This window comes from Rhizopus microsporus (genome assembly GCF_002708625.1).
Source record: "Rhizopus microsporus ATCC 52813 unplaced genomic scaffold scaffold_2, whole genome shotgun sequence".
Taxonomy (NCBI): Eukaryota; Fungi; Mucoromycota; class Mucoromycetes; order Mucorales; family Rhizopodaceae; genus Rhizopus; species Rhizopus microsporus.
The window spans coordinates 420249-447479 of record NW_019671917.1 but is presented as its reverse complement, the minus strand read 5'-3'; the positions used below and the strand labels follow the sequence as shown (position 1 = coordinate 447479).

General features: G+C 36.6%; 11 protein-coding genes across 11 annotated transcripts; 3 read left to right on the top strand and 8 right to left on the bottom strand.

Moving 5' to 3' along the window:
- Positions 1-20: 20 nt before the first annotated feature.
- Positions 21-793, bottom strand: RHIMIDRAFT_233640 (uncharacterized protein; the record flags this gene model as incomplete). Its single annotated transcript, XM_023607999.1, has 6 exons — positions 21-50; positions 122-265; positions 318-372; positions 521-599; positions 650-701; positions 749-793. The coding sequence occupies 6 exons, from the start codon at positions 791-793 to the stop codon at positions 21-23; spliced, it is 405 nt and encodes a 134-aa protein (XP_023469745.1).
- A 604-nt stretch (positions 794-1397) lies between these two features.
- Positions 1398-2316, bottom strand: RHIMIDRAFT_56325 (transcription initiation factor IID, TAF10 subunit). Its single transcript, XM_023615415.1, has 4 exons — positions 2025-2316; positions 1904-1968; positions 1746-1851; positions 1398-1698 (listed from the first exon to the last, which is right to left on the bottom strand). Exons 1-4 carry the CDS (start codon positions 2184-2186, stop codon positions 1609-1611), a joined length of 423 nt encoding a protein of 140 aa, XP_023469744.1. The 5' UTR covers positions 2187-2316; the 3' UTR covers positions 1398-1608.
- A 1263-nt stretch (positions 2317-3579) lies between these two features.
- Positions 3580-4377, top strand: RHIMIDRAFT_246630 (uncharacterized protein; the record flags this gene model as incomplete). The annotated part of the gene is made up of 3 exons (XM_023610332.1): positions 3580-3784; positions 3849-4022; positions 4082-4377. 3 exons carry the CDS (start codon positions 3580-3582, stop codon positions 4375-4377), a joined length of 675 nt encoding a protein of 224 aa, XP_023469743.1.
- A 3011-nt stretch (positions 4378-7388) lies between these two features.
- RHIMIDRAFT_264982 (uncharacterized protein) lies at positions 7389-8492 on the top strand (the record flags this gene model as incomplete). The annotated part of the gene is made up of 1 exon (XM_023611786.1): positions 7389-8492. A coding segment is annotated over exon 1 (1027 nt), but the record flags the coding sequence as incomplete, so codon positions are not given.
- Positions 8493-8587: 95 nt separating this feature from the next.
- On the bottom strand, positions 8588-9775 carry RHIMIDRAFT_56225 (uncharacterized protein). The gene is made up of 3 exons (XM_023615414.1): positions 9751-9775; positions 9319-9693; positions 8588-9255 (listed from the first exon to the last, which is right to left on the bottom strand). Exons 2-3 carry the CDS (start codon positions 9407-9409, stop codon positions 8633-8635), a joined length of 714 nt encoding a protein of 237 aa, XP_023469741.1. The 5' UTR covers positions 9410-9693; positions 9751-9775; the 3' UTR covers positions 8588-8632.
- Positions 9439-12115, bottom strand: RHIMIDRAFT_286010 (actin-like ATPase domain-containing protein; the record flags this gene model as incomplete). The annotated part of the gene is made up of 10 exons (XM_023613333.1): positions 9439-9693; positions 9751-10098; positions 10170-10721; positions 10777-10857; positions 10910-11234; positions 11291-11477; positions 11532-11640; positions 11690-11841; positions 11892-11939; positions 11989-12115. 10 exons carry the CDS (start codon positions 12113-12115, stop codon positions 9439-9441), a joined length of 2184 nt encoding a protein of 727 aa, XP_023469740.1.
- A 251-nt stretch (positions 12116-12366) lies between these two features.
- Positions 12367-13842, bottom strand: RHIMIDRAFT_264976 (uncharacterized protein). Its single transcript, XM_023611785.1, has 4 exons — positions 13377-13842; positions 12910-13301; positions 12449-12847; positions 12367-12389 (listed from the first exon to the last, which is right to left on the bottom strand). The coding sequence occupies exons 1-3, from the start codon at positions 13454-13456 to the stop codon at positions 12549-12551; spliced, it is 771 nt and encodes a 256-aa protein (XP_023469739.1). The 5' UTR covers positions 13457-13842; the 3' UTR covers positions 12367-12389; positions 12449-12548.
- A 188-nt stretch (positions 13843-14030) lies between these two features.
- On the bottom strand, positions 14031-18880 carry RHIMIDRAFT_307548 (ABC transporter G family member 21; the record flags this gene model as incomplete). Its single annotated transcript, XM_023614529.1, has 4 exons — positions 18418-18880; positions 18148-18350; positions 16679-18092; positions 14031-16615 (listed from the first exon to the last, which is right to left on the bottom strand). Exons 1-4 carry the CDS (start codon positions 18578-18580, stop codon positions 14031-14033), a joined length of 4365 nt encoding a protein of 1454 aa, XP_023469738.1. The 5' UTR covers positions 18581-18880.
- Positions 18881-21824: 2944 nt separating this feature from the next.
- Positions 21825-22241, top strand: RHIMIDRAFT_56179 (uncharacterized protein). The gene has a single exon (XM_023615413.1). The coding sequence runs from the start codon at positions 21952-21954 to the stop codon at positions 22180-22182; it is 231 nt and encodes a 76-aa protein (XP_023469737.1). The 5' UTR covers positions 21825-21951; the 3' UTR covers positions 22183-22241.
- A 94-nt stretch (positions 22242-22335) lies between these two features.
- On the bottom strand, positions 22336-23625 carry RHIMIDRAFT_286008 (cAMP dependent protein kinase regulatory subunit; the record flags this gene model as incomplete). Its single annotated transcript, XM_023613332.1, has 3 exons — positions 22336-22508; positions 22564-23412; positions 23460-23625. The coding sequence occupies 3 exons, from the start codon at positions 23623-23625 to the stop codon at positions 22336-22338; spliced, it is 1188 nt and encodes a 395-aa protein (XP_023469736.1).
- Positions 23626-24768: 1143 nt separating this feature from the next.
- On the bottom strand, positions 24769-26791 carry RHIMIDRAFT_264959 (uncharacterized protein). Its single transcript, XM_023611784.1, has 5 exons — positions 26270-26791; positions 25594-26211; positions 25301-25541; positions 25171-25246; positions 24769-25110 (listed from the first exon to the last, which is right to left on the bottom strand). The coding sequence occupies exons 1-5, from the start codon at positions 26402-26404 to the stop codon at positions 24861-24863; spliced, it is 1320 nt and encodes a 439-aa protein (XP_023469735.1). The 5' UTR covers positions 26405-26791; the 3' UTR covers positions 24769-24860.
- Positions 26792-27231: the final 440 nt, after the last annotated feature.

Below are 27231 nucleotides of genomic sequence, written 5' to 3'. Positions count from 1 at the left end.
AAAAAATATTCGTAGATTTATTAGTTTTGATAGAACTTGTTGCATACTTTCTATTTGTAAATAAACACATATAAAGAACTCATAAAAGAAAAAATTTGAAATTATGTCAATTGTTTATTACTCTACTTTTGGCTTCTTTGTAACAGCCATCAAGAGGACCTCTTTTGACCTTTGTCTGTTTCTTGTCAGGTTCAGCAATCTTGATAAATTTACCTCCGCATGTTCTTTGATGTTCTGAACACCAAGCATCTGCTGATTGTGGGATCTATAAAGAAATGAACAAACAAAAGCGTTACGCAGAGCACTTTAATATATACCTGTTTATCGATCGTCTTATAATTCCAAAATACGGTGATTTGTTTGACATGGTCCCTGTTTGATAAAATAAGTATATGAACACCGTTTAATCATTTGCCTTTACATCACATTTCCAGACAAGTGTTTGATAGCGTTTTACTTCATTGCTGAAACTGCAAGATATATCCGTCACTGCAGCCGAAAAAGAAGGGGTGCTACTTACTTGTGACTAACGGTGATATTAAGTTTGACTAGTCTATTAATACGTCTGGCTTCTCTATGAAATGCAGGACTGTGTCCATCTGGATCGAAAGGTCAAGGTCAAAAGTCGACACAAATACGTATTTCTTACCATAGCCATCACAGACTTGTGTGATAAAGTGTAAGGCATGAATCGTTTCGTGCTAAGTCTATCAATGAGTAACTCTTTTATTCCTTCTTCATTACTTACCAGTAAGGTCTCTATAAGACTCTTTTTTGATCTAAGCTTAAGCATAGGCTTGGAGAGACGAATAATACAACTATTGTTTGAAGTCCCTGTGCAGCTGCCCGCTCTATGGTTACATATAAGCAAAATGGTGTATCTTTGATGTATACACATTACAAGATCAACAACAGTTACGTTTTAGTTGATTATCAATCCTTTCTTTATTATTAAAAAAGCAATGAATTCTGTCTTTTTAAGAGAAGAAAAGATAAATGTGGTCAGCACTGATAAATAACACGTAACTGAAAAAGTTGTTAGAGACTTCATATAAATAGCCTGATCTTGACTTGCTCTTCTTTTCTTTTCTTCTTTGGACCAAAATGTAAGACCAGCTATTCCTCAGCTAGCCCTAAGGTATGTTATGCTTTTTACTCTTGTAAGAAACTAACACGCAGTATTATAGATCATAAAATCGAAAACAGTATCAGTGCTAGCTGGAGGTAATTTGATTCTTGCCAAATTTTGGCCCCATCCACTCTCTCTTGCTCTCTCTTTCCTCGCCACTTTCTCTGGGCCAGTTATCGCTGACCCTTTTTAATGCGCTTTTGGTAAGATAATAATAATCTCTTTTACAAGTTTACTCACTTTTCCTGCTTCTTTTTCTCTTATAAATCCTCTTTATAATGTAAATATTTAATATCAATTTAATAACTGATTTACTAATTATCTCTTTATTCATTCTTTTGCTTCTTGTGAGCTCTTTTTTATCATTACTTGTTGTCTTTTTATTGTTATTTGTTGTCTGAAGTTATCATTTTTTTTTTATCAGTGTGCGAATAAGTTGTGAATAAAGTGTATATCTATATACAAACAAAGTCCAATAGCTAAGAATAGTATTCAGGCTTTTTGACATTGACACCATATTCAGCTAAAGCAGCTGAAAGATCTTCCATAGTCAATACAGTCTTACGCTCCTACCAATGTCGTCAATGTACATTCAACATTTTTATTTCTAATATACCTTTCCTGTCTTTCTGTTACCAGATTGTCTTACTTTACAATGCTGAAATGCGTCTGTTGCAATATCCGCAATGAATTTTTGTGTGGCAAGTGCTAATAGACGTTTGCTATAGGTTGCGGATAAGTAAAAAGATCAAAAGATGTATAATGTAATCTTACATTCGAACGTCATCACAATCAAAGCCAGATTTGCTTAGATAATAGTCAGTTACTGCATCTGGTATCTATCAAAGAGAGAATTATCAGACTATGTTGTCAATACGTTTTCTCTTGGGTTTACAATGGGTGCATAATTATCCATCAAGGCAAGAAATTCAGCCATCGTTCTCTCACGTTTTGGTGTCTCTTGTATCTCTTGCTTTGGAGTACTCGAACTGGATGTTAAGGAGGAAGGATAAGGTTGGATATTACTATTGTCTGCTGTGGGCGTTGGTTCAGTCATTTGAGCGATTAATGTCAAGTGAAAAAAAAAAAAAATCAACTGCTTTAAAAATTTAGAATCTCTGTTTTATCGGAGCTTCACTTTGGCATCTCTGAACAAGGCAGCTTTGTAGCTGTAGATATGGAAAGCGGTAAAAGCATTGTCGTAACTAACTTACTTAATATAAAGATAAACTGCTCATATATTATTCTAAAGCAAGTTTGAATGCATAGCAATGTCAATCATGATAGCAGGTTTCGCTTAAACCCTATAAGTAAAAAACTTTATTTAGACGAAATCAAGTAAAACAGCAACAACAAACATCGGGAACAAGAGCAAAAAAGGTAAGATAAAGGGAAAGCAAAGAGAAAACTAAAGGAGCTCTTGAATAGAATTAGTAAAGGAGATGTCCCCCTGCGAATTGTAAGTCTTTGGAAGGCTCTCGTCCTGAAGCTGGCTCAAACTCTTGAAGAGTTGATCAAAGAATCGACTACTAGACATTTAAAGAGTCTATACACCTTAATTCGAAAACGTGTATAAAAATCATCAAGAAGAAAAGACAAAGGAAGATGTGAGGTATAATATTCAGTGTACCAAACCATATGAGCAAGTAGCGTGCAGAAAGGGTGCCTTGGGTACGATCGTAATCTGTCTCTGGAAAACTACTCAGAGACAAAAACAATACAACGATCACGATTCTGATGAATTGAATGACACGAAAGACATATAGATACAGTTCATCCATTCACTATTAAAGAGTAGCTTTGAAGGTATTGAGTCATTAAAGTATCCTCTAGAGTGTCCTACATGAAAGGATAAGCATAAAGAGAGAATATATCGGCACATACAGGAAGTAAAGGTAAAATTGGGTCTGCAAAATGACACCTTTTTCTATGAATAGAGCATTTAATTTATCATCGAGCACAAATGCACCAAGTACATACGACTTTCTATTTTTGTCAATCTACAGCTTGGACATTGGCGCGGTGCGGCTTTGAGAGAGTATATCATTTTTTTTACAACAATACGGATAAATGATTAACCTCCACAAAACTACCGCTCACGTGACATAATAGAAAGTGTATATTAAGGTACCAAAAGAGGTTTCACATATCTTTTTTCTTTTTTTTTTTCTGTTTCTTTTTTTTTTTTCTTCACCACAAAGCATCGAATAAGCATGATTACTTCCATTAATGATCCTATTTTATGCAAACAAAATGCAACTTCCTGCATTTATCCTGAACAGGACAAGTTACTATTACTTAACAATAATAATAATAGACGATCTAGTATAACCACAACAACAGCAGCAGCAGTAACAGCAGCAACAACAACAACAACAACGTCCAATATGCCCGGTATAAATAATAATAAAAAAGAAAAAAAAAAGTAAAAATTGCTAATAAGCAAAGGTATGATAGAATTGACCACATCAAATACTTCAACTGAAAATACCGAAGAAGCCGTATTACCTCCGACCTATGCGAAATTACCGACAACTAAACTTGAAGAAGAACCAAATCCATTTGAGCAGAGTTTTGAAGGTGCAACAAAGGCAGCTGAAATTATGCCCCTCCCACCAGAAAGAATAATACCTGATTCTATGTTGGATACAACAAGTAAGAAAATGGACTGCTTTAATCCCATTTGCATGAATTTCTTACTTTTTTTTGTACGTCATAGGAAATGCTAATAACAAACAGTCCGCTACAACATTTTATAATACATTTGATAATAAATCACAATCAGAAGAATCAAAGAAGCCAGCGAAGAGAACAAGAAAGGGTACGATCAAAGAGGCAACGACAATAGAAGATGAAATCAAACGAAAGAACTTTTTAGAAAGAAATAGAATTGGTAAATAGAAAAAAAGAAATTCCTTAGGTCACGCCTTTCTAATAATAAAAAAAAACAAGCTGCTTTAAAATGTAGACAAAGAAAGAAGCAATGGCTGCAGAATCTACAAGCCAAAGTGGAATATTTAACAGCAGATAATGAACAATATCACTTGCAAGCGAATGCATTACGTGAAGAATTGATCAATTTAAAGACACTCTTGATGGCACATAAAGACTGCCCTATTAATCAACAAGCCATTCAGAATGCTTTAAATAGACCAATACCTGGTTTGCCTTCTTTGGGTCAACCACCTTATGAATATATCAACAACATCTCTATCATTCAACCTCCACTACCACCTCATCCCAAGTAAATTTTAATGTATATTATATGTATCTTTTCCTTTTATTATTAATAAATGGCATTCATGCAGAAAGTTGAAACAAGTGTCAGGGTGTAATAGTTGTTGATCCACATGAGCATTCTATTTTTAGTATAAGAAGCCTTTTTTTTTTCTGAATTGTGTGTTGAAAGAAATACATGGCATCTACCGTAGCAGATCAGAGTTCAGTTGGTCAATTAACTGAACCTCATTCACAACAAACTTTCCAACATGAATAAGTAAAGCAAAGTAAAGATTAAAAATGTTGGCATCACTCAATGTTATTGACATGTATTCATAGCATGTTTGTTCACCAAGAGAAGAGGGTAAATTAAAACAAAAAAGAGAGAGAATTGCTTATTACAATTCCATGTAGAGCCATTAAAAAGGCACTCACAAGATCCACCTTTACTATGCTTACATTTATATTCCACTTGTTTTAAATTCGAACATGAAGTATGGTCATTCTTGAAAGTGAAATTCTGAAGGTTGCCAGAAGAAGTGGTAGGAAGATTTTACTTAGAACAATCAGGTAAAAGTTCTAGGACGTTCATTTTTCGAGTCAAATTTCCCATAATGGTAAATCCTTATCATTAATCTTAACTCAGGGCAAGACATAGATTAGTTTAAAATAGAGATCAAGTCAATCAAGATTTTCGGCTTATTTTCTGGTGTTCTTTTTGTCTGATTAGGCAATATTTTATTCTCATCTTTAGTAATTACCACTTCCCTATTCGTACTTACAACAAACCTGACAATTTATCAATAGCATGAAGCGATTGAAAAATTGTATTAAGTTTATAAGGAAAACAAAACACGGTTGACAGCATTTGGAGTCGGCGTGGAACCAACCAGGGTTGCCTTGGAACGACAGACAATTCATTCTGACTAATCAATCACACTTGAGGACATGTATAACCTTCTACAATGGAATATAGGAATGGAGTTTTGCTTCTTTTCTCTTTTTCCTTTTCAGGTATTCTTAACTTCATATAAAAAGTGCATTATGAACAAATCAATTGTTATAGACAAGATTCGGTCAGTGAAGGAAAAAAGGCTCTCAATCAGAGCATCAAAAGAAGGTAGAAATAATCGCTGGTACAACAAAAGATGTTGTGTCATTAAACGATATTTCTAAAAGGGGATAACCCTGCTACTACAGTTGTATGCAAAGACTGAAAAGAAACTGACCATTATACCAAGGCTAATTTCAAATGCAAATTTTACAAGCAAATTAGTGCCGACGATAGTAAATGTTTATCTTATGAAGAGTATTTAATTCTTTTGCGTTGTCTTTTCTAACGTTCTCTATTAATTTGGAACGTCAGGTAAGAAGCGAAAGTAAAGCGATAGTGTACAGATGGAAAAAAGAGCCGCAAAAAGGAATAGAACTTTCGCAAACAATGAAAGCAACATGGTTGTATGCACAAAATGCCACAAGGCAAGGTACAGGTCAGCAAGATCACCCAAATATGAATATTACACTGCTACTAAATAAGAAGCAGTCAAAGAAATTTGTGCCAAAGATTTCAAGCATTTACCAGAAAAGTACCTTTTGATAACTGTGTCAATGAAGAGTTCAAAAATTGTCTGAAGCTTATTATAATTTGTGTAAGCAGAGCTTTAAGACAGATAGTAATCCATTCCCAGTTGTTTGTAAATTACTACATTATGCTTCAATCTCAACGTCCAGAAAACAATGATATTCCTCATTGCATCTTTAGATAACAATTCTGGCATTTCGTTTGCCAGATGATGCATGCGAAGAACGTAACAAGCAGTACAAATATGCCATCAGATATGTTCATAGAAAACTTGTTTTCTATTGATACAATACCTCCTGGTTTTATGTAATTTATAAAAGTGACAAGTGAAAACCCATGAAGTTTGTTGAAGAAAACAAATTCAAAGCTTCCTTTCTGTTTGCTTAGTAACGTCTTTGACATGTCAGATCTGGTTTCATATAATGAATAAAGTTTAATAACCCGTGAATTGGACTTCGAACAACGCATGAATCTTTCTTGGAAAGTCCCTCAATTTTTATTTTAAAGTTCGTATTTTTTTTTTTTAGTTCAACCTTGAATTGGCAGTGGAACGGCTGTAAAATATGCAAGTATCGCTACAATGGGAAGCTTTGGTGTTTATGTTCTCTTTCAACAGGTTCACATATGCTGGAAACCTGCGCGATATTCTCTCGAGATACTACGGATTTGTTTGAACTGTAGACAGAAGAATTATCCCAATGGCGCCAGACTGCTTTGCTGACTTGTATTCCTTTGCCTCAAGGGTTTGGACAACTGCTGCGCCTCCTAACATTCAACACTGCGTTCGTGGTTGGCAGGGTTGGCAAAACAGGACTATCCATTTTTGAAGAAGATTTAGCAACTTAATATACGTGATATATGTTAGTCAAATCACGAACCTGTGCTAACTATTTAGTTTCTATAACTTTACTTACGTTAATAGCATTCTGACAATAACTAATGTAACTATATTGGTACTTATTGTGTTGTTATGCCAATCTTTGACTCTCTCTTTCTCTCTTTCTCTTAAGACTATCTCCGCTACTTCTGCTCTTATCAGCATCATATATAAATAAACTATTTACTCACAAACAACTGCATTGCTTAATATTTACTCAAGTTGATCTGTATCTACACGAAAGTAATGATAACACTGTCTTAGTTGATAAAAAAAAGTAACTCAGTGATGATGATTGCTTAGAGTATAATAAATAGGCCGCAAAAAAATTTTCTGTTTAATTTAATTCAATATCAAAAGAGTATAAAGACAAGTAAACTACAACACGGCTAATGTTTATATTACTTATTATATGTCTTCTTTCCTCTCCTCATATATTTTATCTGCCCTTTTTCTCTTAATAAAAAACAGAGATGCCATGAAAAGAACAGAGCTACCAAAAATGGTGAACATTTGCATTGTTTACGATTTTCCTAAAAAGTATACTTTATTGATTTATGAACGAAAAAAAAAAAATTACAGACTTATCTCTCATTTTCCATATAAAAAATGCAAGTGGATAGCTACGAACAATACACGGATGAATTACTTAGCAGAGTCTTTGAAAATGCCAAACAAAATCAACCGCTATCATCTCCTATTTCCGACTGGTCAGCATCTCCGTTATTTTGCAAACCAATCGATCAGACTCCTATTCTTTCACCCTCTTTATCCAATCGATCTATTGAAAAAGCTTTTTCTCCAGTAATTAAATCGCCACAATCTGATCTGATATCTAGCAGGCATGCTGATGTGTCTAGTATGGATTCCGAGAGTATTATCTTACCTTTTGTTCCTACTTCTTCTATTACTCCTTCTCTTCCTTCCTCTCCTGTCAAACAGCAAAAGAGCTATCTGCGTGATACGTTATCTAGAAAACTAAGCCGAAAAAAGGAGTTCAAGTCGGCCAAAAAGCCTTTGAAAATACCTTTGGTCAAACCAAACTCATCAGAAGAGCCATTAGAGCCAAGCCAAGGACAGCAGGAACGACCACAGATTCAGAGGCAGCCTAGTTTTTGGAAACCGCGTGAAGATAGGCCAAATGAATGGTGGAAGCCGAAGAAAGGTCAAGGAGAACAGAGCCTGAAACAGCACAAGGTTGCGTCCATAAGAACCAAGAAACCAAAGCGTCCGATGGCATTCAAAACACCTAAACGGAAGCCAGTAGCACATGCTGAAAAAAAGAAAGTTTCGACACAATCACATCGGCCTGGTACGGTAATCATAAAGAGAGTACCTCATAAGCAAGTAGCTAGTACAAATGCAACTGCAAGTATGCCTTCAAATGAAACAATAGCCGTAGCACCTGTTTCAGCAGCCATGCCACAGCCGGTTTATATGGTACAGCAGCCTTACGCGATGATGCCGCCAGTGAATCATGCTGGATATTACTTGGTTCCTTCCATGGTGATGTCAGCACAGCAATCACAACAACAACCACAAACTGTTTCTGAAAAGGCAAACCTTCAAGTGAAAAGAAAGAAAACAACCACATTGCATAATCCTAGAGAGGCATCAAATGATAAATGTATACTGATGTAGCAGCCTCAAAGGATACATTCTTGCTCTAGATACCACTATTTAATAAATTTTATCTTTTTTTTTTTTTATTTATTTAGAAGCCAAGTCTATATCTTTTTCTTGATTTGCGATAAGCCTGTTGTCATTTTCACAGTAACAGAATCAAGCATACTCAATAACTAGAACAGCCATGTTACTCACACATCTAGTCGCTGTTATTAATTCTCTCTTTCCACTTAAAACTTACCACATTGCTCTGCATCAACTCAATAAACTGTTTTTGGCGTGTGATAACCTTTTGAGCCTTCTTAAATCTTTTCAACTGAATCAAATCCTCTGCAAAATACAGCCAACATTTACACTCTAGTATCGGATCCTTCAACTTTCTCGCCAACTGTATCTGTCGTACGGCCAATTCACTTGCTTTGTACGCATATTGCGTATTCTGTTTACCTAACGAACAATATGCCCCTCCCAAGACTGAATAGTACACACCTGTAAATGCGATGCGATCTGCCTCTGACGCAAGAGTCCACATACGTCGTGACCATGCCATATTTAGCCTGGTTGATGCTGCTATGTACGCAAACGGATAAAGCAGGATATATAAAATACTGCCATTCTCTTCCTTGGGGAAATCAGGAAAGCCGGCTAATAAGAGTAAAGTAAAAGTGTCTTGATTCTCCATCATTTTCTTCATTGCTTCCATTGTCTGACAATCTTTGCAATATACAATCCCTCTACGCTTTTTGTTTTCATAATGTGAACGTTTAAGCAGACAAGTTTGTAAAGGACAAGTTGGCTTAGATATGTAAATGGTGATTGAATCTGCATCTCCCCCAGTAAAAACGAATTAGACCATTAAGAAAGCATTTATAAGCAAAGACAAACCTATGTTTATATTTGAGTCTTTTATTGTTATTTCTTTTAGATGCTTAAATGAAAATATTTCACTCAAAGAGCTTTTTCTTACAAGCGGCATACACAGTTAAATATATTAAAAAAAGAATTTTAATTTATGTTGCCCAAGCCATGTTCTTTGAGATAATCAGAGCCATATTCTTCATATTCCTTTCTTGTTACAAAATACTGCTTATTTGTATTGTCTTGACCAAACATGGCAGCTCCTCTCCATGCATCCAATAATGGGTCCTTGGCCCTTTTGACAGTAATGTTTGTGTTTACAGGATAAATGGATTGTAATGATGCATGGATTCTATCGGATAAACCAGGTACTTGACTATAGCCACCCGTAAGGAATATATTCTATACAGCAAAACAATTAAAAAAAAAAAGGCAACCTTTTTCATATATTTCTCTTACCTGCATTATCTTTTGTCTTTGATTCACATCAAAGGTTTTCACAATATCATTCACTGTTTCTATCAAACCAGCTTGATCCAAGCCAATGATATTGGGCTGAAACAAGACTTCAGGCACTCGGACGCGTTCGACATTTACATGAAGCTGATAGCTTTGTGCTATATCTGTAGGATCCCAAGGAGGATACATGCCTCGTGTTAAAAGATGGATTAACGTATTTGTGGGTGATGATATGGATTCATACAGATGCTCAGGTAAAAAGTCGGGATCATATTGTAAAAGTAAAGATTCATACTGATTCAACTGTGACATATCCTCCTCCTCTTCATCAGATTCATCTTCTCGACTCTACAGTTTAATAATAGTTAGGACTTATCGCCTTTTTTTTTTCTTTTTTTTTGGAGGGTTTGAATGCTTACAATTTCTCTATAAATAGCCCAATCTTCATCATCCTGTCCAAATGTGTCTTCCTCAGCTCCTTTTCTTCTACGTTTTGATGTTGGACTATCACTTGCTAAATTAGCGATGGACTTCATACGAAGTTGTGAAGCGCGACTTCTTCGGTCTGCCAACTCTGAAGCTAGTCGTTTTCTTTTCTTTAATCGATCAATCACCTGTTGTCTCTTTTCTTTGATGGACTGAACCCAGCCCGCAGGGTCTTCTTTACGTTTCTGTTCTTCCAGTTTCGCTTCCTCTTCTTCCTTGAGTCTAGCCTCTTCCTTGGCCTTTTTAGCTCGCTGACGAGCATCGTAGTTTGCCTTCATTAACTTTTGCTTTTTCTTTTCCTTCTTTCCTGCTTCATCCAACTGATCGTCTGGAACATTAATCAAGTCTGTTGCTGGTGGCTCCTTTTCTTCATTCTCTTCAATACCCAGTTCCTTATTTCGTGCTCTTTGGATTGCAGTATCCAGTTGCTTGATCGTATCATCCAAATCAGATTCATCCTTAAAACCTGCCTCTTTTAATTGAGCCTTTTTAAGAGGTAAATCAGTCGTGTATTCTTTTTTTTTGTAACTAATATCTTACAAGCCAGTCTGCTTTCTTTATTGTTCCTTTGGCATTTTTCAAATTGGTAAATGCTTCATATTGTTGTTCACGAGCAACCAACTACAAGATAAATGGGTTAATTTAGTTTATTCTTTGTCTTCTTTTTTCTTACTTTTTCTAATCGAGATCGAGCTGCTGATTCACGTAGTCTTCGCGCATTCTCTTCCCTTTTAGCTGCCTGTCTTGCCAACTCCTCTGCAGATTTCTCTTCCACAATGGGTGCGGCAAAAGGGAACTGAATGATTCTATCTATCTCTTGAAACGTGTCTCTATCTTCTATTCGTTTCAATGCCTCTTGATAATCTTTGGCAACAAATGTATGTGTACGGACAAGATCTTCTGCCTGTCCGACTGTCATCTTGGTTGGAAATGTAGGATACTTAAGCTGCATCAACTTTAACATGTAGTCTGTAGCTTGTGTGCCTCCATAGTTGATCCTATATGTGTATATAATGAGATGACAATTCCTTTAAAAGTGTTTTAATATACTAACCGTTTTGTTTTAGAAAGCACACCTCTGCCTCCAATGGTTGGAATAATATGGGTTGATGTATTTCCTGAAGATATGATTATACCACCGTCATCCTTGGTTCCATTATTTGCATAGTAGCTGAATAACGAATCTATACCATAGGCAACTGAAGGCACTCTGTATCCTTCAAATAAAAGCTCGTTCATCACTATCAGTCCGTCTTTAGAACATGTACCCTTCATATACACACATATATACTCACAGTTTCGACTATAACTTGGATTACAAACAGCCTCTGTCATGATGATAGGATGCTGTATGCTCGATGTGTTTATGCCCAACAGTAAAAATATATAATCCAAGACATTTTCCTATATTTTGATCAGTTTCCTGTATCTCTTTAAAGAAAATAGTAAATACCATCTTTTCAAAATCACAAACAACATTAGCATCAAATGGTGAACGAGCACTTGATTTAGCTGCTGGATCTGCCAAGGCATCCATTCCAACAGCCAAAGTATTGGTGTTGAGTCGACGATCTTTATATTTTGAAACGACATTATCAAAGACAACTAAAAATCGTATTAAGAAACCTGTTTTATATGGCTGTGAGCTTATTTACGCGAAGGGAGTTTTTCCGTAGCCCAACCGGCTCTGCATTGTTTAGATCCTTTTTCAAAAAAGTCAATTATGATTCACACAAAATGTTTAAATGTTACCATTATCAATAACAATGGGTGTATTTAAGGATTGATAATGTTGATAATCATCTCGCACAGTGTAATAAGGTGCAATATATTCCTTTTCTTCAAGTGTGTAATACTTTGGTATACTGGCTTCAACCATAAAATAGAAAATAAAAAAGAAACAAGTAAAAAATAAAAAATAACTGGGTTATTTATTATTATCAAGTCGTCTTTTTCAAGACAACCACTGTAGAAGAAGGTCGCCACTGTGTATTGGATGGCTTCTATAAGAGTATGAATGAGATTGACTTTACAATTTATATATCATTATTTACAATCAATGTCCTTTCTATTGTCGTTTGCTTTTCTTCTTTTTCTTTTTTTTCAAGTGATTTTGGTCGTGAAAGATGTGCATCCTCCAGGTGTATAATAGGTATATCCTTTATTCCTTCTTTCTTTATCGCTTGATATATCTGATACGAAGCCTAATAGGATGATGGTTAAGGGTATATATTTCACACAAGATTGAGCTTACATATGCATCAAGGGCAGCATATGAAATCTGTTTAGGTGTCAAACTTCGTACTGCCCAATTACTTATTCTGACATCTCCCTTTGCCATGCGTCGTTTTAGCTAAATAAATATTAGCTATGGGAACTGATCTGCTTCCAAAGTAGCTTACAAAAAAGGCAGTCAATGCTCTTAATGACCTCATGTGGTATTTTTTCACTTCAGGTAATTTGGATGCATTGGCAAATGACATGAGTTCTACTAATCCATTTGTCTTGATTCCAAAATCACGATGTAGCTTCAATCCGTCCATTCTAATATTTACACCTGTTTTAAGTAAATCTCTATCTTCAAAAAATCTCTGTAGTTCTTTAGGAAATGCTAATGTCAATGAAGAAAGTTAATTCGACTTGATCAAAGAATCAGTCCAAACATATAATTACATTTCATTCTTGTTGTTTGAACTAGTAAAATTGCATTGGAAGAACATATCTGAACAAGGGATATCTTTTTCTCTGGTTGACCTTTTATAAACGTAGGTGGCCATTCGAAATCAACTCCAAACACATCCCCTTGCTGACTCTTTAGAAACTCTCGTAAAGTGGTATTGGCCTTGTCTTCGGTATTAATGCATTCTACTTTATAATGTTTTGGATAGGTTAGCTGTGGTAGATCCTGGAGAAGGACACTGAATTCAGCTTTAAGTTGTCGTTTTAATGATATCTCTCTTTGTTTTTCCAGCTGCTTTGCCTCCTTTTCGGAAACTTCCTTTTCAGTATCTTTTGTTGAAGAGACTTGTAGAGTCTCTGAATTAGCTTGAGGAATGGTTAATGATCTAAGAGTAGAATTTAGAAAAAACGAAACAAAAGAAGTAGAAAAAGAAGGACACTGTTTGATATGACTTATTTACGTTGAAATCATACGAGACAATGTATATCGTATGTTTGATCTTGGAATACGAGCTCTTATACTATAGGGAAAAGTGTGCATAGTGTCGAATAATAAAACCAGAACAAGGGATGAAAGAGAGAGACAGAGGGAAGAAAAGCGTAGAAATAATAAGTCACAGTAACGGATTTTATTTAATATAGTGTCCCATTGAGCGAAATAATAAAGACCGCACAGACGAGATCAAAAGGGCTATTATAGAGACTAAAAAATCCCCCTTTTGCAGATCAAGGATAAAAAAAAAAAGGTACACAATGTAATTAGAAGGCAATCAAGGTTAAAGATTATCCGATACCATCGAGCCAACTGAGAAAACGCCCACGTGGAGAGTTGGTTTCCTGGGAGAAGCAGTTATGTTGAAGTTGATCTATTTTAGAGAGAATGGAGCAGATAAGTTGGCCAAGAGTTAGCAAGCCTTGAGGAAACGTGAAGACTCGTAGGAAGCTTATTGAAAAGAAACGACAGAGGATCCAAGACGGAAAATTATCAAGGCTGGATTAGATATTTCAAATCCTTCTTCAGAAGACAATCATTTGTTCTATTAAAGTATTATTCATTTTATTAAAATATGTTGTTACACTAATGATACATGAATTGTGATATATGAAGTATGCTTTTATCGTTTTGCTTTCCTTTTGAAATATACAAGAATTAAGAACAAGAAAATGTTGAAGAAAAAGAAGGCAAACAGAATACCCAAGTTTCTCCATTTATGGGCTGCGCTCCATCCCATATTCATTTCATAAAACTCAACACCCGACTTATAAGTACAGTATCCACACTGTTCAGGTTGAGTAGCGTTAGGATTAGCAATATACCCAGGAGCACCGGAAGAGAAAAAGTTCCTTGTATATTCTCCACAAGTTTGTCCAGGTGGCGGAGAGAAGCGAAGGAGATCCTCATCACTACATTTCACAACAAAGTTTTCAAGTTCATTTACCATTAAACCTTCCACATAATAGTGGAACGGGTCAATCCAGTACATCCAGGAACTCCAGAACTTGGGCAAGTCCTTTGGGAATTGAAGCATACCACAGAACAAGATAAGAATGGTAAGAGCAAGAGGGTTCAGTACGGCGGCCATCGTTGGGAGTTCAGCTATAGCTGCAATCACAAAGCCGAGGGTAACAGCCCAAGAGATCATGACGACATACATAATATAAAAGTAACCACAGGCTTCAGGAGTATTTGTCATGCCAACAGTCCAGTAGAAGCCAAACATAAAGATGGCTGCAAAGAAGATGACGTATGGTATTTCTACCAAAATGGCCGATAGACCCCAAGCTACCCAGCTATAGTAACGTGATGCGTATTCTTTTCTAAAGAATGTTCTTTCGGTCATAAACTTGGGTTGAGCCAAAATGACCATGGTAAATGCCATGATAAAAGTAGCAAAGAATGCAAACATCTTGTTCATCATGTCCGAAGAAGAATCCTTGAGTTTCCAAAATGTAAAGCCAGTAAGAAGAGAAGTAAAAGCAATGTTGATAAATCGACCAATGTTATAATCGGGTGATCGCCAGTAAGCAAGCGACATACGGCCAAATACAAGTCCGAATTGAGTGAGGAAAGATACGGAATAGGTTTGCGCCTTGCGTGTAGGGTTCTTGATGGCATTTCTATCGATTTCATCAAGCTCTTCATCAAGTGCCTTTGCTTGAGGGGATTTTCGCCAAATTTCGGCCCAGTCCTGGGTAACCTTTCCTGCCGTTCCAGCACCAACAACTTCAAGAATGTACTCGGCTGGATTAGCATCAGGAGAGCATTTGGGGCCACCGTTTGATTCAAAGTAATCAATCATCGTACGTGCATCTTTACCAATTTCACCATAGTAGGCTGTTCGGCCACCGCGTACTAGTAGCAGCAAGTGATCAAAGTGTTCAAACAGGATGGAAGAAGGTTGATGGATAGTACAAAGGACTGGCCAACCAGCATCGGCCAGCTTTCTGATGAAGCGAATGATGTTATAAGAACTCTGTGCATCAAGACCAGACGTAGGTTCATCCAAAAACAGCAACTGAGGCTTTCCCACGAGTTCCATTGCAATAGTCAAACGCTTACGTTCTTCAACAGAAATACCGTAACCGCTTTCTACTTCACCAATCTGTGCATCAGCAATGTCATCCATTTCCAATAACTGAATAATTTGTTCGACGTAACGTTTTTTTTCTTCGAGAGGAACATCTGCGGGTTGTCGCAGTTTGGCAGAAAAGTAAAGGGCTTCACGCACGGTTACCATCGGCTGATGTATATCCATTTGTTCACAGTATCCAGTGATTCGTTCGAAATCGTTCATCAATGCTTCGCCGTTCAAATAAACATTTCCTTCGACGACACCAATTGTCTTGCGACGAGCCAAAACATCAAGTAGGGTAGTTTTACCTGCACCACTAGAACCCATAAGCGCAGTCAGGTGGCCTGGTTTGACAATGCCGCTAACGTCGTTCAACAATTGAAGTTTTCCTCCCTTGATAGGCACAGTATAATTGATGTGTTGCCAGCAAAAGGTGGTACCAGTAGAGATGCTTTCCATACTTTCAGTGACCTCGTGTTGTTTCCTACGACGTTCGTCTTCCTCTTCAGGAGTACGTGGCTTAGGTGCCTTTCCGGGCAGATAGAGTTTGGTCAAAGAGGCAGATCTTTTCAATTTAATCCATTCCATGGAAGCGGCTGTCATGAATGTAAACAAAAGAAAGAAGGCTACAACAACGATAAAATCAGGAGCCCAGATCTGCCTTGGATCATAAGATAATGCTTGATTGAGGTAATCATCGCCTCGAACAAAAGGTTGTCCTGGAACACCGCCTTGCATCGTACACACCTTATAGTTCCAATCGTCATAACCAGGTCCATAAGGAACAGCATTACCAAGTCCTTCACAGGTATAGATTTGACCAGACATTTCGTTGGATATGAGTGCCTTGTAAGTATATGTGATTGGGTTAATATAATAAATCCAAAACAGCCAAGGATGCATCTTGTTATAAGGAATTGTATAACCAGTATAAGATGTAAAGGCAATCAACACAACACCAGTCACTTGAGTAGCCAAAAAGAAACTTGAAGTGATAGATCCAAAGAAACGGAAGAATCCATTCATGCACATACTCAAGAAAAAGAGAGTAACAAAAGAAGTAAAGAACTTTCCGGCACTTAAGTTAAGACCCATCATAAAGTAAGAAATTATTTCGTATATAAAGACTAGAAAAAAAAAGAGACACACATCAGTTATCATTGTCACATCACTATAAGTAACAAGCTTACCTTGAGCAAAATTGTAAGGAATGTCCATAATGACTTGTGAAATGTAAAAGGCGGAAGGTCTATATAATGCGTACTGTTTATGCTTTTCGAGAATTGGTCTGCCCATTAAGAAGCGAACAAGCTCAGACTGTGACATGAAGGTATTGTATATAACCAAGAAGAAAATGGCACCACCTCGTGCAAAAGCACCAGTGCCAGAAAGCGGAAGGAGGTAGAAGCATGAAGAAGTGATGAAGCTTTGAATGAAAATAGTGCCGTATCTAGAAATGAGCGCCTCTTTATCTTTGATCAACAGACGATGTTGACGGACGGTAAGAGCCTTAACTTGTTGATAAAAGGATGCAATGTATGGGTATCGTTTTGATGCACGCTTTTGATGTTCCTCGCGAACAGCATCTTCAAATTCCCTGGCCTTTTCGGACTGACGAACTTCTTCTTCGTACCTTTCCAGATCCTGCAGCATGTGCTTATATATATCTGATTCATAGTATCTTTCTTGAAATTCAGATGCATGAGATGGCGCAATGTTTTCGTATCCAGGCTTGTACTGACGTTCGAGGGGGTTACATAAACCTGTGAGGAAATCAGGAGTGGATTTTCTTGGGGCACAATAGAATCCCATGTCTTCAAAATACTGTTTTGCTTGACTGACTGGGCCATAGTACATGACATAGCCTTCGTCCAGCAAAAGTAATTTATCAAAGACGTTGAAGATGCTGTTAGATGCTTGATAAAGTGTTGCAATCGTTGTTGTTTTGAATATATCTGTCATAATTCTCAATGATTTGACGTAATCCAAAGCAGAAGCTGCGTCCAGTCCTCTTGTGGAGCAATCCCAGCAGTTGATAGTACTTCGAGTTGTTATCTGTTCAGCAATTGACAGACGTTTACGCTCGCCTCCTGATAAACCTCGTACAAATGCGTTACCGACCATCGTATTCATCTGCTTTGTAAGTCCTAGCATGCTGCCGAGTAAATAAAGAATTCGGTCTACAAACTCATGCTTTGATTCACCAGGAATTCTCTTTCCGGGTGTTTTGGTCTTTAATGCGAATTCTAAGGTTTGTTTGGTTGTCAGTGTGGGATAATGTTGATCTTCTTCCTCATTATAACACACTTGTCCTCTATATCTCTTTGCAAATACATCGGGGGCAATTCCGCCGTAACTAACGTCTCCGCCGATATAAGTGTATGCATCTCGCATGTTTGCAATCACTTTTAGGAAGGTAGTACAACCGGCCCCGGGGCGACCCAAAACAAGCAACATTTCTCCGTCCCTGCAGCACCCTGTCAAATCTTTCAGGATTACCCTTGTGCTACAGTTTTTATTTGGTAGAAATGCTTTCCAAAATGTGAATGCTGACGTGATATAGCTCATAACAGTAGGAATTGTGTATGCATCTGCGCCCAATCCCTATAATAAAATGAAATGAGTCACTAGTCTTTATGTTCAAAGAACAAGATTTTACCTCAACATGAAGATTTTTCCATGAAACACCGAGATTTTTACGCTTGTGGCCATGCTTTTGCTCTTCAGAGTGCATGCCACGCAAGAACTCATCTAGATCGAAATCCTCTTCAGCTGCCTTTCCTTCTTCAGCTTTTGAAGCGGATGTCCGGTGGCTTTTACGGCTGAGCTCTAAACGCAATTCATGATATTCATTTTTTGCCTCTATTCAGGTGTCAGATAAATATATGTGTATATATATGTTAAAATTTGTCGTTTATTGTATTCTAACCTGCTACATCTACTTGAACTTCATTTGATTCACCGTATGTGTCGAGGCAACCGTAATGCCTTTCACTACCAATAGTAGTAGCTGTAGTGGATGCAGAACAGGGATCAGACTGTGTCGGATGATTGGATGATTTTACGTTTTCTTGCTCAATTGAACTCTGCATTGTTTATGTATATAGTCAAGGAACAAATGAGTTCCTAAAATAATAATAATACAGAAATTCCGGTCGTATATCAAGAAAATAAAAAATATATAAAAAAAGGAGCCAGAAAATATTTTTTGATCTAGAAATTATATATGGTTGAATGACCGAAACAATCTGGGTTCTGGGTTCAATGAAGTGCCTGCTGCGGTAATTTGTTACGTATTATGTTGGTAAGACATGACATAAAAGATGAACGTATTAACATATAATCTTTCATGTCTTGTTTAACATGATTTAACTGTGTTATTGTAGAAAATGAAAAGGGGAAGTTGAAATACACCAATGGAAGCCAATGAAGCATCGCTTAATAATCGTGGCTTTCAACCACGGATATTCTTTTTCTCCTCTTTAATGTTACATTGAATTGTCGAGTTTCATCATCCATTTTTGTCAAGATTAAAATTCTCGAAATTTCTTTTAGACAAGTTGATATTCTAATTCATTTGATCAATCTCGGAGTAAGCCGAATAGAGAGAGAGAGAGAACAAGCACTACACTAATCAGGAAGCTGCCACTGGTTAATATAACACTTATAGTTGCAGATCAAAAAAGACAGCCTATTGATCGCATTACTCAGATCAAGGAAAAAAAAAAAAAAGGACAACAGCTTATTGGGTAAATTACTTACCCTTTATTTTTTTAACCAATCATTCGTTATTGACTAAGGAAATAGTGTGCTGTGATGTTTCGAGAAACTCTAATGGCGCGCGGCAACATACGCCGAGTACATTGGCTAGTAACAGATCTAGTAACTGACGGGACTCAGAATTTCTGTAAATCTGCATAATCTAATAGGCCGCAGCAAAATCGAAAAAAAGGGGTGAAGCAGTAACCTAAATAGGCATTTTTACTGAGCATTTATCTCGTAACTTGCTGATTTACTTAGATTTTGATCAGAACCAAGGTACTGCAGCAGTCATCATCGAAACTAGCATTGATCAGTCACACTTTTCGAGAGGAGCGCCTGTATTCAAAATGAAAAAATAAGGCTAATTTAAGTAGCTAACTGTTTTTTTTGTCAATGAAACTGTCAAAGTGCTCACGTAAGCCTATGCTGATGATTCAACAAAAAAGTGATTAGAAAAGACGTGTGAACTTGTTATCCTTATATGGAAGCTTCAGAAATTTAGCCTTGACAGAGAAAAGTCTATATTGCCTATTACCTGAGTTTTGAGCACCTTCTACTTCAAGATTGTTTGTTATTACTTTTAGTGCATTTGTTTACGATCAATATATTATAAGGAAGGCGTACCATGTCTTTCTCTCTCTATTTTTTTTTTTTTTTTTGCTTCAAAGCTGATACAGCAAATGCACGGGTTAGGTCGAGAATCGCTGCTATATATATAGTAAATCTTGATGTTATACACTCTTTCCGAAAAGTAAATTCGCCTGTGATCGAAAATAAATGCATCCAGTGTTGAGAACAAAATTCATGCTGTACGAAATGTAAATTCGTCGTCGCCAAGGATATTTTCGTAGTATCAGCCTTGACATCCATGGATATACTGTATTTCCAAAAAATAATGCCTCATGGTCCTTGCTCTGACTCGCTTGTCCCGCCTTCTTGCTCTCTGGCGTGTATCTGAAACGCTCCCCTAATAGTCTCTTCTGACGCCCTGGGTTCTCTCAGTCCTCCGTTCCTTTTTTTTTTGTTTAAACTTCTCCTGGGTAGTTATCGCTACCCTCCCCAGAATGCACCTTGGTGGTAAGTAAAACTAACATTAGGATATATACTCATTATCTCTCTTCCTCTCTCTTTTGACATAATGTCGTTTTATTCAAACGTATTTTTCTTCGTCGTCTTTTTACGTAAATAATTTTTTTATTTTACGACAATGTTTTATAAAATTAACGTCAATAATTAATAAAAATACAATAGTAATTGCTGTCTTCTGATACTATAATTTTTCGAAATAAAAGGCATTCCAACTATTACACCACTAATAAGGGTGATCGCGTAACTATGTTTTCTCTCGATGCGCATCCTTGTCATCATTCCGTACTTTCTTGTAACGTTATTATGACTTTATTATTTTCAGAATAAACTAAAAACAGCTAAAGGACCAATCAGTCCATCACATCACCTGCTAGAGTCTTGTAAAAAAAAAAAAAAAAAACTTAGTATGCCGGGCTTAAGACACAAAGATGCTTTCTTATATTTACCATCATTTCAAGTCCTGTCCTTGCTGTGTTTGAGCACTGGTCATACTTTTGTTTCAATTATCATCGATATGACCATTTAAACATCATCCTCAACACGCATTAACCTATATTCCTCATTTAATAACTCTTCTCTCAGCCTTTTAGTACGTATATTTATATAATAATAAACAAAAGGCTTTTAACGCGTGGAAAAAAGGGAACGATGAAATGTAAATATTATAAACAGGCAAATAACAGAAAAATAAACTTAATCTATACAAGCTATAGATAATCTCATATTGATTATTGCAGTCTAGCAGCTATAGTCTAACATATATTTATCGTCTTGATATTCATAACTCCTATTTAAAGAAATAGTACCGAGAAATGTCATGAAAGCTTGTTATGTTGATGGTGTGTAACTACGGATAGTGCTCCCAACCAAAGATCATCAATAAACACAGGATTACTAATCATTTTGAACCAATTCAAAATAAACGTACTTTTTTAACATCGCTTCCTGTAACAGGGAGCCAAATAATCGTTTAAATGAATGCACTCTTCGGAAATGAATTTCTCCACGATTATAGTAATTAAGGAGGTCCGCATTAACCACATGAGTTTATTTATATGCTAAACATGGAAGCTGTCGTCAATTCGGCATGTATTTTCCTTTATGCAATTAAAACATGCAGGATATATATTCAGGGCTTCCATTATCTTTTTGCACAGTCCCTTTCGGTAAGAAGCTTCAAGCTATCTTATTGCTTGTAATTCAAGAAAGCTGATAGTGAGAAGCTCAACGGCTTATTACAGATGTATAAGCAACTGTTATTGTAACACTAAAACGATACTTCTCCTTTTTTAAAGTCTTAAATAGAAACAAACTCTGTAGAATATAGAAAATTTAAGGAGCAAGCTGCATGCTACAACACGAAGCGGCTGTTCAATCTCTGTGTCCAATCAGTATAAGCTTTATTGAGAACACACAGAATATCCAGGCTGCTGAGTTATCAACCTCTCCTTGTTTTTATATGCATAAACATAAACTCGAGTTTGCCCCTCTCTTAAGAAAAGCTCCTTAAAGATTTCTATTTTTACAGTACTGCTCAACTTTATTTGAAAACATATAAAATGGCAAGTCAATTAAGGTCAATTTCAAGTTATTAACAAATTATATTTAAAAAATGAAGCTCTTCCCTATTCTCGCTGTTGCTGTCTTGATCGCTACTGTCTCTGCTGCTCCTAGAAAACATCGTAAGGGCCATTCTGGTGGAAACAAGGAAATCAATCAAGTTGCTGGTGGTGCAGGCAATGGCGGTGGAAACAATGGTATAGCCTCTGGCCTTCTTGGTGGAGGTATCTTGTCAAAGAACGAAAACAAGAACGATATCAAGCAAAATGCTGAAATCAGCTAGACGTCATACTTCAATTCAAATGCTTTGAAATAAAAGATTCAATTTTGTTATCATATTTTCTTGACCTGTTCAATGCTCAAATATAAGATTATATTTTTTATTAAAAGTAGTAGAAAGAATGATGAACGTATGACTGTATGAGAACTATGCTTTTTAATGGCCGACTTGCTGCAGTACAGCGTGATAATTTTCTGAGTTTCGCTTCAGGATTTCCATCACTGGTCCTAATAGTCTTGTAAACGCCTTCTTACCAAGCGTTGCACAACGAAGGCGGCCATTAGCGACAACCGTGGCAGCTCTTGGTTTATCATTCAATAGTGCCAATTCTGTTTCAATTCAGTTACAAAAATACATACCCATAAAAAAAAGTACGACACTTACCACCAAAATAATCTCCCTTTTTACCCACCATGACCTGTTTTTGTGATCCATCAGGCATAGTCTTATAGAATATAGCTTCTCCACTCTCAATCAAGTAGAACTCTTCGCCAATATCACCTTCCTTGATGACCACTTCTTTATCCTCAAAAGTGACAGATTCAAGAGCATCTGCGATTTTATGTCTTTCGTAAACTTCCAGGGATTTGAAAATTGGAACCTCCGACAAGAACCGCTCATACATGGTTCGCTTTCGACTTGTATTTTCCATCAGAATAGAGCGAAATGTGATTCTATCGAGAGCATAGAGCACACAGTCGGTCACTGCAATGATCGAGGCAGCACGAGGAGCATTGTACATTAAGGCCAATTCACCAAATGATCCACTGGGGCCATAAGACGTCACTTTTTTCCCGTCAATGAAACAATCTAATTGACCCGACTCGACTATATAAAAGTAATCACCTACAGCACCTTGTTCGATCACATGCTCGCCTTGCTTGACTTTTTTCTCGGTCATAGCGTTCACAACATCTTGGTATTGCTCATCATCCAAATGCTTAAACAAGAAATTGGTACTGATAGCAGTGCGAATCTTGGCTCGTTGGTCGTCGCTCTTTGGAATCACAATCTTTTCTGTGCGGAAAGTGGGTTGCATGGATTCAGCACTGACAGATGTACGACGGCCGCGGTTGGTCGGAGGCGCAAGGTTAGGCATATCATCCGATACAGTATCTCGTTCCTCATCTTCTTCATCTTCTTCTTCGTCCTCAAAATCCTCATCATCTTCATGCATTGATGCACTCTGAATAGCCAATGGATGAATCTCTCCGGATGGCTCATGTCCAGTCACTATTTAAAGTTTAAGTATGTTATCATTGTTATCATTGTTATTATACCAAGTGGATGGTTTCGATCTGCAGCGCGTTCTTTTTCTAATTGCTTTAGGAAAAATGTTGTACAAAATTGAAGTAGATCGTCTGGTTGATGTTCATTCACTTGTTTATCTAATTCAGCTTTCAATGAGTTGTATTCTTGGTAACTGAATCGTTTATCTCGTTGCATGTTGAATAGACGAAAAAAAAAAAAGGAAAAGAAAAGAAAAAAAAGCGTTGAATTTTAATAGGGTTTGTTTTTTGCATAATGACATTGTGTATGTCGTCTGAGTTACCAAATATGGATTAAGTTTAAAAGGAAATGAAAAAGTATGCATACAGATTTATATGATTATACGCACAGAGTTATACCAAGTCTAGTTTATTTGTTTATAATGAAATGAATACTATAATATTCATGTTTGTTGACAAAGGATGAACATGTCTATATATATGTGTATCATGTCATAACCATTTTTATTTGACGTAATAAATAAAGTGGTTACTGATAGAGAAAGAGAGAGAGAATAGATTGTGTTCTTTAATAAGGAATAGAACCAGTAAATTTTATTTCATTTTAAACATTTAGCGTAGAATAACCTAATGCTTTTCTGTCAACTTTTTTCTTTTTGGAAAAAAATAGCAGCCGAATTAACTAAATAAAGAAAAAGATATACTTTTTAGAAAGAAAAAAAAAAAGCATCTTTTACTGTAAATGAGGTCAGCTAATCATATCATTTCTTTACAAAGTGTGATGTAGTAGCTACTGCTGTATAGGCTAATTAAGCACACCGAACTCAGTAATCATACTCTTTGACTATACCAAGAAACTTATAAAAGAGCCATTTATTTACACATCCTTTGCTCTCATCTAAACAACATACTTTGTTGTAATTTTTATAGAGATTCAATTATCATTCTGATAAAGTGTTTGAGATACCCTTTGAGTTTGCTATAAACCCCGATTAGGGCGGAGATATTGTCTTTTTTTTGACTTACGACTTACTTTGAATGTCAAGTTGCTCTTATAGATCAATGGCCATCAAAATCATAATTTCACGCATTATTTTCTTCATTTAATGGAAAACACTTTGATTTTTAGTTGCTGTTATTGTTACTAATCTCACCCAGGTACAACACTAAGGCAAGAACGTCATTATTCCAATGTGCCTTTTGAAAACTAAAACGTTTCTACTTTTTTGATTCAATCAAGCTTGAATATCCCCTCTTAGTAGAGATCATTTACAAATTTAGTTTAAAAGTAGAGATGCTACTTGTAGGAAAAAGAAAGTGGTGTATGTTCAGAGATATTCAATAGCTTACATATATATATATATATATATATATATATATAAAAGCGTAATAATTGTTTTAGGAGAATATACTCATCAAAAGCTTATTCTATATGTATTCATTCTGACAAACTTATACAACGGATAGCAGTCCCATGACAAGGCTCCCGACGATGACAAAACCAACAACAATAGACGTAACCTTCACAATAGAGTCTTGTACTTGTTTTGTTGCCCGGTATGTTCTTGTTGTTGTGACCAGACTAGCATCTGTAGGTTGCATAAAGGATATAAGTAGCTGTTCCAGTGCAAATTCACCATCCAATTTGAAGGCAGGAAGTATATTCAACAGTGCCAAAGCAATGGTGAATGAGGAAATATATCTAGTATAAATTTAAGCCTTGTCGTTCTTTTTTTCCTCTTGTAATAACGGGAATATTTACCTTAATATTAATTCTAAAATGTGTGGTAATGAAACAGGCAATATCCAGAATCGTGGACTCAGTATGCTAACTTTAACTAAGAAACATAATAGTTCAGCATAATTCTCCCTTTAAGATAAAATACTATTACCGCTTTCCCAAATATCCACAAGCTCTCCTTCAAATATGAATATCCTTCGCCTATCTATCTCTTCACTTTCTACCCAGCTTGGAATTTGCGCATATATCCGCACGACTTGACCTGCTGCTGAAGGGGTATAGGGAACAACACATGACATCTCTGGCCCATGGCAGTCAGATGCTTCTTTACAACGTGGAATATCTTTTGAAGCCAAAACTGGTAATGTAGATAAACACTGCTTGTCAAGTGCCTGTCACAAGCATTAATAGAGTTCCCTTGTGTGCCTTTAAAAAAATACATACTGTTTCAATTGATCGGAAACATGATATGGTCGCATTGAGTGATCGGCCAAATGGGTTGGTGTCATCGATGTCACAGCACTTATCTCCGTAATTCTCATGTGTCTTGCTTACACAAAACCCCTGTTCTAACGCGTGTCTGCCGTCCTCTTTAAATAAAAATGCGTTCCAATCCTCAATATTATGGGTCAATGGTGTGTCATCTAGTTGATAAATCAAGGTAGCTGGAGGTAAATGGGTAGCAAGTGGTGAGTTGGTTCGAATATGCACTACACTGACACCGCCCTGTGCCTCTAGCGATTGCCAACCAATCAAGATGAGTAACAGCTTGAGACCACCTGCTAGACTAAGGGATGCAAATAGATAAAGCACAAGATTATGCCAAACGCCAGCACAGATGATTTTGAGTTGTCGAAAGGGAGCCAGCGCTTGAAGCTGTTGATCGGGTATATTCACAAAGGCTCCCGGATATAGGTACATGACAAACATACCAGAGCTCTGGATGGGCACTCCTTCAGCAAAGGAGGCCATGGCGTGACCTGCTTCATGGAATAACCCACAAACCGTCAGTGCCAATAGGTAGTATCCAATATGCGACATTGGAAGTGTCACACCGGGTATCTTTTGAATGAGAAGGCATTAGCAAAAACGAAGACCAGTTATTTTCATTGCTTTTTACCATTGGTAAAAATACTTGTTCATCGCCATTATTGGGTTCTACTAACTCTCGCTTCACATGCTGTGACTGATCCACTGAGGCAATGCGTGTCAGTGAGGAGAGAATCTTGAGCCCTGCATACACGATCACTGCCATGCCTACGACCATGGTCACAGAAGCAGCTAAGGCACCAATATGGAACCAAGCTTTCCAGAACCATGGAGCGAGTTGAGTTAAGCGCTGAAAAAATGAATTTAGACGATGTGTTGTGTATTTGACTTGAAAAAGCTTAATCGACCACTGATCTCGTTCTACTTCATTGCTGGAAGATATGGAAAAAGTCGGCAAAACACTATGTGGCGTTGCCCGTCGTGGACTAGGATTTTTGGTAGTGAAGAACTGTATCAGAAATACAAAAATATAGATAAAGATCCATAAAAGAAGAAACTGCCAAATGACTGAAATTAGTTCCATATGAAAAAGAAGAGAAGAGGGGTATACGTTCCTCTTTTAGGGGGACTTGCAAAAAAGATGAAAGAGGGGATTGAATTTTGCATGTTCAATTTTGCTCATTGGCTGTTACTAATAACATTGACATTGACAACGTGAAGAAAGCATCTAGCCTTTTAGCAAAAATAAAGCAATCTAATATAAGCCATTCTGTCAGTTATTACTTAAACTTCATGAGGCTATATTAAGTTTAATTTATCAGCTAAACCTTGTCGACAAATGACAAGGTTCTATACAATTGAGATAAAGATGTTGGCTACAAAGGTCAAAAGGATTACGTTGAAAAAAGATATCAATACACACATCATTGGCTGTATTTCTTTTGTGGATTATATTAACTTTTCAAAAGTCAAGCATTTAGAAAAAAAAATAGTACTGAAAGTCTTGAAACACAATACTCTTGAAAGTCCAAGCTAAAAAAAAGCCAAATCAGTTACTGCTAAAGTCTGTCACAGCTGGACTAAGCATGCAGA